The sequence below is a fragment of the Siniperca chuatsi genome, linkage group LG21, assembly GCF_020085105.1.
Source record: "Siniperca chuatsi isolate FFG_IHB_CAS linkage group LG21, ASM2008510v1, whole genome shotgun sequence".
NCBI lineage: Eukaryota > Metazoa > Chordata > Actinopteri > Centrarchiformes > Sinipercidae > Siniperca > Siniperca chuatsi.
The window spans coordinates 14,848,404-14,859,666 of record NC_058062.1 but is presented as its reverse complement, the minus strand read 5'-3'; the positions used below and the strand labels follow the sequence as shown (position 1 = coordinate 14,859,666).

At 39.7% G+C, this 11,263-nt stretch overlaps 1 protein-coding gene across 2 annotated transcripts; it reads right to left on the bottom strand.

Moving 5' to 3' along the window:
• Positions 1-231: 231 nt before the first annotated feature.
• On the bottom strand, positions 232-10,984 carry il12rb2l (interleukin 12 receptor, beta 2a, like). 2 transcript variants are annotated; one of them, XM_044180386.1, is made up of 15 exons: positions 10,831-10,984; positions 10,366-10,464; positions 7,640-7,787; positions 6,891-7,039; positions 6,519-6,661; positions 6,140-6,281; positions 5,435-5,515; positions 5,095-5,235; positions 4,692-4,886; positions 4,304-4,408; positions 3,996-4,130; positions 2,413-2,574; positions 2,168-2,237; positions 1,431-1,536; positions 232-1,186 (listed from the first exon to the last, which is right to left on the bottom strand). In XM_044180386.1, exons 2-15 carry the CDS (start codon positions 10,436-10,438, stop codon positions 791-793), a joined length of 2,046 nt encoding a protein of 681 aa, XP_044036321.1. In that variant the 5' UTR covers positions 10,439-10,464; positions 10,831-10,984; the 3' UTR covers positions 232-790. The 2 variants fall into 2 exon arrangements, with proteins under 2 accessions (XP_044036321.1, XP_044036320.1); XM_044180385.1 differs by having other exon boundaries at positions 5,095-5,326; positions 5,439-5,515.
• Positions 10,985-11,263: the final 279 nt, after the last annotated feature.

The window sequence follows — 11,263 nt, the reverse complement described above, 5'->3', positions numbered from 1 at the left end:
GACAATGTTGTGTTGTTCTGTATATGTGCCATGCTGCTGGATAAAGGTGATATGTGTTATGTATTATGGCTTTATGTGTTTTATTATTAGGTGTAATACTTTATTACGGCTGTGCAATGATTGTACTGAATGGGAACTGGGCTGATACATACTGTACCATAGTCCACCAGCATGGCTGTGTTGTCACTAAAGTGAACTGAAGTGAATAGGTTACAAACTCTGAGGCCAGACCCGTATTAAAATGGTTTATTTAATCACATATGGCAGTTGTACATATGTCAAATGTACATTTTACTTATTAAGATATAATATTTAAGGTGCAACGATGTAAACAAAAAATGATGGATGTCAACAATTTGCCCAAATAGGGAAATAATAAATGAAATAGCACCTGATAACATTTAAATTCAGTGGGTTCAAAATAGCAATAGTTCTTGTAGCTTTGTAGTTTTTAAATCCATTTATAGGTTATAGGGGCATTTCTGATTTACAGATGTACACATTCACAACCTCATCTGGGAGTCAATATCTTCAGCCTAAGGATTGGTCATTCATTAAGTGTACCCTGTTGACACCAGATTGGAATAAAAATTCAGTTTTAGGGTGGATTTACTGCACACCGAGTAAATTATCAGTTTGTCTATGCATTTGTGTTATTTTTGCCTCTTAAAATACTACTCACAATATTTATATTATTACAACTATGCTCAACATAAGACAGAAATAAGGGAGTACACCTGAGATTGTAACTGAAATAGCGAAATGTCCATGAGCCGACGTGGAGACATCATCAAATTTCCAGTACTTCCAAAGCAGTGGGCATGAAGTGCTTTTCATAACCTGACGTTAACTGTTCTTCCTCTGATGAACTCCAACAATCCCCCCTGTCCTCCTCCTCCTTGTCCCTCTCATCATCGGAGTCAACCATTTTGCTGTACTCCTCTCTTCCATGTCTGTGGTCTGTCCTATGACACTCCTCTGTGACAGCATCCTCCCTCTGATCATCTTGGCACTCCAACTCTGAGCACCCATCTCCGACCTCTAGCCTAGTTAATCCGTCAGGGTCTGAGATTTTCTCCAGGGAGGACTTGAAAGCCCTGGGCTGGATTTCCACAACCTCCAACAGAGAGATCTTGGGATGTGGCTCAGAGACGGGAATGCAGATCCGAGCCAAGGGGTCATTAATCTATAGGGCAATCACACACAGAGACAGTTTTTTTTTTTTTTTTTGCATTTTGGTAATACACAGTAACAAACTAGGACTTGACTACATTAGTGAGCGTGTAGTTGTAAACGGGATAAGCAGTTACCAGTGGAATGGCAAAATATTGGCATTAGACAGGATCAACAATCAGTGTAAACCCTGTTCCAAGATTAGACCACGGCTCACAGAAGACAATGAAGTCCTATCATTTCGGTCAGTCGCTCACCTGGTGCTTCATCTGTCTGAAAATGTGGCTATTGCGAGGATCTGGCACTTTCTCATAGAAACACAGAGGCAACAGTGGACATGCTTTGCTTTCTCCTCGACAAGCACTGGCAGACACATAAGAGTGCAAAAAAAAAACATAAGACACCCCCTAATCACATAAACGCACCACAATCCTGATTAATGTATTCTTAGATTCAATGTTCACATCAACATTTTATGAGACAACAAGACTGGTGAGAATTTGAATTTAATATCCTTTTTATCCTTAACTCTTATGAACACAGTTTTAGCAACCCAGTACTGAATAACGATAGCTTTTTACTTATAAAAGTATTCGCAGTGTTTGGGGGGTTTCTGGGGGGAGCATTTTTGCTTAATTTGATAGTCACAGTGGAGAGACAGGAAAGGCAGGAAGAGAGAGAGAGAGGGGGGATGGCATGCAGCAAATGGCTGGGGCCGGATTTGAACCCAGGCCACTGCGGTAAGGACTCAGCCTTGATACATGGTACGAGCTCTACCAGGTAACCTACCGGGACGCCCCAAGTATTCAAAGTGTTATTAAAGATTAGTTGAGAATGGATAACACCAAATTCTTGTGTGATAGTCAAAGTATTTACCAACAAAAAGGAAAACAATTGTGATGTACCACGTCTATAGATCAGACAGAGTTAGGAGAGCAGAGCTTCCGAAATATAACATAAGTAAAAGACAAGTTGTTTAAGATGATTATCTCACCTGAGTAAAACAAAAAATAAGCATATTACACCCAGAATAATTAATCCAAGAAGGACTAGTATTAAGAGTGCTGAAAAAGAGAGAGAGAGAAATTAGATGAGAGAGATTAATTAAACCTGGAATATGATTAATCCACCTATTATGTTGTAAGAAATGTCAAATTACACCTCTTAAAACTATTTGTCATACAGATCATCCTAAGCTCGTCACATGCAACAAGTAATAGTTAAGGTGTGATGCAATACCAAAATCTTCGTGGTGCTTGGTTTTGAACCTTGTGGTGGTATTTTCTCCAGGCCCAGCCACAGTCACAGCTCTTATCCACACCTCATACTCCTGTCCCGGACTGAGATGCAGCAGCTCAAAAGTCTTATTTTCATGCTGTGGGGATGCACTCACATTGTACACTGGGAGAGACAAATTTTGTTTTGAGTGAGGTTAAATAATCAGAATATAACTGACAGAGACACACCAAACTAACTATAGTATTACTCTAGTTTGCTAATTACTGCTAAACATTTGTCATTTTCTTCTTGTATTTACTCTTTATTTTATATATTCATCACTGTTTTACTCATGCATATTGATTTTGCAGTGAAATATGAAAGGTAAGTTAACAAAACTAAGACAGTCTAGTAGCAGCTTAGTGAGGCTGTACTTAGGCCAGTGTTTTTCAACCTTTTTTGAGCCAAGGTACATTTTTTCATTGAAAAAAATCACAAGGCACACCACCAACCGAAAATGTTAAAAAATGAAACTCTGTAGCCTATATTAACAATATACAGTCATTCTTATCAAAGTGTCTTGAATAGGAATCAAATAAACACAAAAAAAGTCTTTTATGATTTTTCATATTTCTACCTACTCAGTGTGAATAATTAATTCGTTTTCAAAAAATGTTTTTTAGACCATTAGGTGAAATTGAATAATTTTCCACAGCACACCTGACGATCTCTCACGGCACACTAGTGTACCGCGGCACAGTGGTTGAAAAACACTGACTTAGGCACAGTGATGCTTTGAGCTAAATGCTATCAACATGCTAACATGGTGCAGCAGGTATAATGTTTAGCATTCATCATTTTAGTTTAGCATGCTATTATGCTAACATTTGCTTATCACTAAACACAAAGTACAGCTGAGGCTGATGGGAATGTCATTAGTTTTGCAGGTAATTAGTCATAAACCAAAGAATTGGACAATTTAAAAATTTGACCTAATGATGGTGCTAGATGAAAAGCTAAGTTTTTAGAAGTTATTAGAACTCACCCTGAGGATGACATGAATGTGTGAACCAAATATCATGGCAATCCATCCAATAGTTGAGGCATTTTACTTAAAGCCCCACATGTGAACCTCATGGTGGAACTAAATGAAAAGTCAGAAGATCACCAAAGTCATAATTAAACATCCTCTGGTAACCATGAATATCTGTGCCAAATTTAGTGCCTATCCATCAAACAGATGTTGAGATATTTCTCAGGATAAGGGAAAACTTTGACCTGCTGGTGGCACTCTAGGGAAAAGTTCAGGGGCTCACTAAAGTCAGCAGGATTTGTCCTCTGGGAACCACGAATGTCTGTACAAACTGTCATGGTAATCCATCTGATTACCATTGTTGAGATATGTCAGTCTGCCCTAAAGTGGTGGACATACCTACAGACCATCATTGCCATCCATAGAGCCAAACTGCTAAGGTGGCTAAAAATGATCTAATGACAAAAATATTTGATCTGTTGCTATGACACAATCTTTGCAAAAATCCCTTGTGTTTCCTATGTTTCCTTTACTAATTACTACAACTTTATTATATATTATTGCAGTGTACCGTTTTGTCTGTCTACTCCTATTTGGTAGTACAGGATCACCCCATTCTGCTTTGAGAGGGGAACAGGTTCCCAAAGCAAGGTCACACGAGTGGCAGCAATGGAAAACACCTTAAATGATGACACTCTGGAGGGGGCTGAAAAATAATTGAGAAAGGGACATGAGGATTACAAGTCTATCTTCAGAATCAGAATCAGAAATACTTTATTGATCCCCGAGGGGAAACTCTTTCATCTTCCATTTGATATGAGGAGAGATGAGAGGTCAAAATTAGCTAAAAGAAGTAAAGAACAATATATAAATACTTACTTCCTTGAAAAGAATATCCAATAACTGATGAAAGGTGATGGATTTCACTGCTGTTTGACACTGTGAACAGTGACACTTGGTAGGGTGTGTACTTTTTAAATTGACCTGTAGGTGGAGACACACACCAGAGTAAGACAGCCATTTTGAAAACAGCCAGCACAAGTCTAACCTTAAAGTAAAACATATAGTATTTCCAATGAGTCCTTGTGATTTTTAAGAATTTTAATCAGTGATTATCATTGAGTGATGGTTTCTTTAAATGAATGTTCTCTAACCCTTTCTGGTGGTACTCAATTAGATGTTTGAATTATTTAGGCAGCATTGTTGTGTAAGTAATCTTTTCTAATTATCTCTGGTATTGCTATGCAAGTATCCACATCAAACAGACCTTTAAAAAATCCTGTTGTATGTTTTTTTTCCACTTTAATCCAATCAAATCCTTGGCCTGGAGGACACCCTGCTTGTTTGTATTGCACCACATATTTCTTCAGGTTGTCAGTGAACTGAGAGGGCAGATCCCAGAACACAGTGAGGTTCTCTTCATTCATCTTGAGCAGAATAGCTTGCTCATTTTTCTCTTTACCTTAGCAAGAGACAAATGCTTTGTTAGTTCTGCTGAGCCACAGAAAAAGGAGAAATACAAATGAAGGAATTAGAGAATTAGATCATACAAATATTTTTGCAGCACCATTTTCCAGACAACAGTCACTTTAAAACAGGTTCCATAACCTCAACTATAACTTTTAACTTATAGCTTTCCATACTTTCATGACAGTCTGGGTAACTGATACCTGATATTGGCATAGCAAGATGAGAAGGTACTGTGGAACCATCAGCGTTGTAGGCAGATACACTGACTGATGATACATCCTTTAGAGAGGAATTGAAGTGGCATTGCATCTCATTACACACCAACTGGCCCCTTGGCTCAGCTGCAGACACATTCGAGGACACCGCAGTGCCGTTATTGTAAGACAGTCTGACGTCATATCCCAGAATGAGACAAGTCTGAGATACAGAAAGCTTGTGGATGGGATGAACAGAAGGAGAGGATAGCAAGGGGTGAGTTTAGATAAAGTGGGACTGTGGTTCATTATTTTGATCAGAGATGATTGTGGGTAATTTATTTACCTACCTTCCAGGTCAGAACACAGTCAAAGCTCGCAGTGGATATCCCACAGTCCCTCCATACATCCAGCTCTCCAACAGGGGCTGAACAAGAGAGTGGAAAAGACAGCAAGGAGAGTAAACCGGAGCAATAATGGCAAAATCAGAACCCAGTGCAGGTTTGTGGAAGTTTTAGCAGAGAAAATGGTTATTTTGTTAAGTGGGGGAGATGACACTGTTGGAGTAAATTGGATTAGATTGTGCCTTTTGTTTAATTTTTGCAGAATTACTGTTACCATACTACTATACATACCGAAACTATAGCTAGATAATAGAGTGAAGAATGTAATTATGGTCATATGTCAAATTAAAATGAATTGTTCAACATTTTGGGAATTACAGTTATGTGCTTTCTTGCTCAGATATATATGAGAGGGTCGATAACCACTCTCACATCTGTATGGTAAGCTAAGCCGGCTAGCTTAGTTTAGCACAAAGACAGCAAACAGGGGGGAAACAGCTGTGGCTCTCTCCAAAGGTAACAAAATCCACCCAGCAGCACCTCTAAAGCTCACTTCTTATTTAACTTTCCACAAGACAATGAATAAGCGTATTTTCCAAAATGTTAAACACAGCATAAAACAAACAGAAGAAAGTAAACATTTATCAACCTTTTCCAAGTTCTTTGCCATGCTAAACTTGGAGACCAAATCACAAATAAGGACTCACCGATCTCTTTGTTTTGCATTTTGTGGATTGCACTCCAGTCACTCATCAAGCCTGTGGCACAGACACAGCGAACTTGAAATTCATATACTGTGCAGGGCTGCGGACTGTCGAATATATAGCTGGAATGGAATCCATCCTCCTCCTGTGTAGAAAGGAAAAAACAAGCTTGAGCATGCATTCAGTGGACAAGGCTTTTGTTGATCAACAATTTTCATCAACAATTTAAATTTCAAAACAACAGTTTTTCTTGCAAGATTATCTTTAATTCATCCATTTATCCATTCATCAGAACTGTCCCCTTACTGTCAACGTACTCCATTACACAGTGTGCACTATGTTTAAAGGAAGAAAAGGAAGACAAAACCTAAACCAAAGACACCTTAAGCCAGACTTGGTCTGCCTCAGTCCGATGTCGGACATCACAGGGTCCCAAAGAGAGCTGCAGCTGTTCACAGGTGGAAATCCATTCAATCACTGAGGGCTCCTGATGGCTAGAGGTAACGTTAGGAGGGGGTGGCTTGACTAGAAACAGAGACAGAAACCCCAAAAAAATTTAATATGAAATGTCACTGAAATCAAAATTGATAATTTGAGGACAAATTACAAGTCAGTACCAACTTTTTTCCATTGAAACAGGTCAATTATTTGGATTCTGGTTTTCAGAAAGGCATAAAGTACTACTATTATTATTGTTATTGTCGTTGTTGGCGTTGTCTGTAATCATGAACGAGAATCAGCAGGACTGACTCACTGATTTCTGCTGTATTGAACACAGCCTCCTGAGATTTGGCAGAACCGTGCTGGTTCTTAGCCTGGACCCAAACACGAAGTTCTCCATTGGAAAAGTCTTCACGAGGGATAAACCCATTCGAACTGGTCACATTGATCACATGCCCTTCCCTGGAAGACAAGACGAGAGGAGTAAAACAAATTCAGAAGGCGTCTCCCAAAGTTAGCAGATTATTGTCATCAAAACACATTTGGGCAAAACTGCTTCTCAGTTAAGGCAGCAGGGATGTGGAATTATTTACCACTGAGTATCAGGGAGTGCAGTACTTCTAAACATTAGAAATTTAGTTTGAAAACACGGTTGAAGGACAATCAGATCTATAGTCATTGAGCTAAGAGACACTGAATCTGGCCAGTGTTTGGTTGGTAATTTCTTGTACTGATGAACTGTCTGTTTTTAATGTTGTTGGAATTGCTGATCAGGTGCTCCCTAGAGGGAATTTAGTATTGTTCTTCCGTTATTTTTTGCTTTGTTTCTTAGTTTTTAATATGGTCTCTTTTTTATGGTCTGTTTTTAACAAAGTGTAAGGTTTTGATTTACTACAATTGATCTTTTATCTCTGTAACCTGCGCATCACTAGTGGCCTCCACCCAGGGACTACAGATGAAAATGAGCTTTTAGCTATATCTGGTCAAATACATGTATTGCCCCTGCTAAATAAACAATACACAAACAAAGACAAGACAAGGAATATTTTTGATTGTGTTTACTCTGTGTTTGCTGCCTCCCAGTGCAAGCTGTAGTTAGTGGGTATCTGAGGGTCCTGCTTTGGATCCCAAGTACAGTGGATATCTACCGTACAGTTTTCCTCATCACATGGGATATAGCACTCAGGAAGAGAGGGAGGAGCAGGAGGGCCTGGAGAAAGAGTAAGGGATAAAACCAAAAGTGATTATCTGTTCAGAGTAATTCAAAACTCATTATCTCGTAACAAAAACAGTTTAAACTTAAACTGAACATCCAAAATAATACATGCAGATCCATTAGATGATTAGATTAGACTTAGTGGGAAAAAGCAGTGAAGTTAGGGGCAGTAGCACATACTAACATGTTTAATCCAAAATGCCACCACTATGAGTCACAACAAGCAAAGGTACTGACCCATTGTGGCAAACTTCCAGGATATTATGAGTCACAAAAACTATTTACCAAAGAAATATACAGCTAAAAGACAGATGCATGAAAGTGGCCTGAAGACATCAAAATGAACACTACACCTTGCTGCTAGAAATCTCTCAAATCTCTTCAAAGCTCATACTGGCTTGTGGTGACCAAGCCCATAGAGCCCGGCCCTTCCCCGAATGGCTCCATGGCTAACATTTCTCTGGCCTGCCCCTCCAGTTAACCTATCCCCCACCTTAACCACTCTCCTTCACAGTGCCTAAACCCAACAACACCCCTATCTCCATACCTAACCCTAACCACACCCCCACCCAAATACCTGACCCTAACCTCACTCCAGGCTAAACAATCTGGAGGAAAGACTGTACGAATAACATACTGAAGAGGAGAGGCTGGGATCATTGTTTTATCATTGTTTACTGCCTTTACTGTTGGTAAGAGGGAGAAGGTGAGGGCAATCCAGGCTGACCTGAAGGTGAAGATCAGGGAGGGCAAGGAGAAGTACAGGAGGAAGCTGGAGTGGAAACTCCAGCAGAACAACATGAGAGAGGTCTGGAGCGGCATGAAGACCATCACTGGCTTCAGACCGACGGGCAGCAGAGGAGTTGAAGGCAGCTTGGGCAGGGCCAACGAACTTAATCTGACACACCAGCTCCTGCTCATCCCCCCTCTAACTCAGCTGCTGTTGGCCCTCGGACTCCTCTGAGTCCACTGCTCCCCCCTCCTCCATCTTCCTGGGAGAGTCCTACACCCCCCTCAACTGGCCCGGGGTGCTAAAAGCCTGTGCCCCCCAGCTATGTAGAGTTCTTCATCATGTCTTCAACCTGAGCCTGAGTCTTCAAAGGGTCCCTGTTCTGTGGAAGACATTTTGTTTCATTCCTGTGCCGAAGACGCTGCGTCCCAGTGGCTCCAAGGACTACAGACAAGCCAGCCAAGGCACCAGTGACCCCGGTTTCCATCCAGGGGGTCAGTGTGGACATTGTACTTAATTTATCTTGCCTGTATAATAGTTTATTATATTTTGATTCTGATTCTGATTCTGATCCCCTAAAGCCTAACCGAGGAGTTTTAAATTACTTTACCTGTGCACGTGCACCATGAGCCACACCCTCAGGACGTAGACCACCTCTCTTTTAACCTTACCCTGATCTTACAAAGCTTCATACTGAAGCCAAACAGGGAACTGGAAATAAACATTCAATACTGATTTCATGTCATCATTTAATGTCATGTTTTAAGCAGTTTTACTTGTGCAAATTCAATGTAAATTCTTATTAATATTCATTAGTGTTTTAGTCAGGTAAATGTGACTGTCATAATAGCAAAGAGTCAAAAGAGAGAAGATTTAAAAAATCCAGAAATAAATCCATAGAAAACTGAGATTAACCACAAGAAAAATACAAAAAGAGTCCTCACAGTGTAAAAGACTATTCACACAAACATTCATCCGCCCATACCCACATACACCTTTTTTTTCTATTCATCACAAGACTGTCACCTTTACCCATTTCTCGTAAGCCTGTACACTTTTAGCGGTGATAAATTTGATGCCTGCGCACAGCGCATTGCAGGGAAGCAAGCCACCAGTAACGATAACAGGAAATGAGCACTTTGATCTGTTTGGGTCACAATGACTGCACCCGTCCCTTGTCCCCACTTCCTCTTCAATACAGACAGTAATGCAATATGAGGTCAGTGTACAAGTGAGATAACCTACAGGCATGTGAACTGCATATTTAGGCACAAAGAGCCCCTTCTTTAAAACATGTTAAGCTTGATGTAATGCCTTCAGTGTAAGCAGAACATGTGCTGCACATAAAACACCCAGCTCATTCGTTATTATAGTACGTTTTGAAAACACAACCCTCCTCAGTATCAGCATAGAAGTGCATGAAACATCTACTGTATATTTTGTTGGAGAGTAGTTTTGTAGTGGTAGACGCAGTATTTAGATCTTTGACTTAAATAGTGATATCAAAGCTTAGGCAAACTTTATATTGCATTAACTTGTGGGCACCATTTGAATATTGTAGCTGGCTGAAATGGAGTTAATTTGACATACTTTATCTACCCTTGGGTAGTGTGTTCTTTAACAATACATAATTTCTTACAAGCTGATCGTGTATTTTGTATGTATTATATAGCTGTTGAATAAATGTAAAGGAGTAAAAATGGCAATATTTCCCTCTGAATGCAGTGGAGTAAAAGCATGCAATTGAAAAAAAACACAAGCAAAGTACAAGCACCTACTGAATAGGAAGAATTGAAATTATACAGCATTTGAGTAACGTACACAAGCCTTGAATAAGCCTACCTGCTAGAGTAAAACAATTTGACAGGTTGACCAGCAAGATGGACAGAAGCCATCTGGTCCTAGGTGTGGCCATTACATTTGGACCCAGGTCTCTAGTGTCTGTAGAAAACACACATATACACAGAAAATGTATCAGTTAAAAGTTATAGCCTGTAACAACTAGGCCCTGTGTGTTTATGACACAGTAAATGTATTAGTGAGATATAAGAATCACCAACATGTGGAGTCATTGCATCGAAACATAACTTTTTACTACTATAACGTTACACTCTGCTGTTTGGCATAATAGCCTACATGACATGCCTACAGTCTATCTGCCAGACATACATTCCTGTTAGGAATGTCCTGTTAATGTAAATGAGCTAATAACGAAATGGTATCTGAATACTGTTCTGTCTCAAATTATAGCAAGCTGTTTTGTACTTCAGTCTAACTGTCAATAGCTATTAACTATAAATGATTTACCTCATTACGAGACACACTGAGATTCCTGTCGTGCATTCTGCAGCGATCTAAAACACAGTTTACAAAAAAAAGTTTGTTGTGAAGCTGAAATTGCCCGTTCAATTTAACGAGTTGCGTCAGCGGACTCTGTAAGACTGTTGCCCCGCCTAATTTCGGAATTGCCGATGACGTAAATATACACGCACACACGTGTCTCTTGGCTATTTTACACAACTCTTTTATGCAACTCTTGCGCGTCCAAAAACGTGTTCAGGACATTTAGGCTGTGTTAGAAATCCCATACTAACATACTAAGACGGGAAATTTGAGTATGTAGTGCGTTTCAACTTTTTTCGCTTAAGAGTTCTTGTCTTTAACAAGTTGCAGTGACTGACTGCAACTTTAGTTTCAGTTCATTCTTACAATGGTTCAAACTGGGTTTAGTCTAGTATTT

Excerpts from the sequence above, each read along its gene's own strand:
- il12rb2l (XM_044180385.1), bottom strand. The coding sequence starts at position 10,438 with ATGGCCACACCTAGGACCAGATGGCTTCTGTCCATCTTGCTGGTCAAC. Across the intron at positions 5,327-5,438 it reads ACTGTGTTCTGACCTGGAAG|CTTTCTGTATCTCAGACTTG; the intron begins GTAGGTAAATAA and ends CCCATCCACAAG. Across the intron at positions 1,537-2,167 it reads TTATTTTTTGTTTTACTCAG|TGCTTGTCGAGGAGAAAGCA; the intron begins GTGAGATAATCA and ends TGTGTCTGCCAG.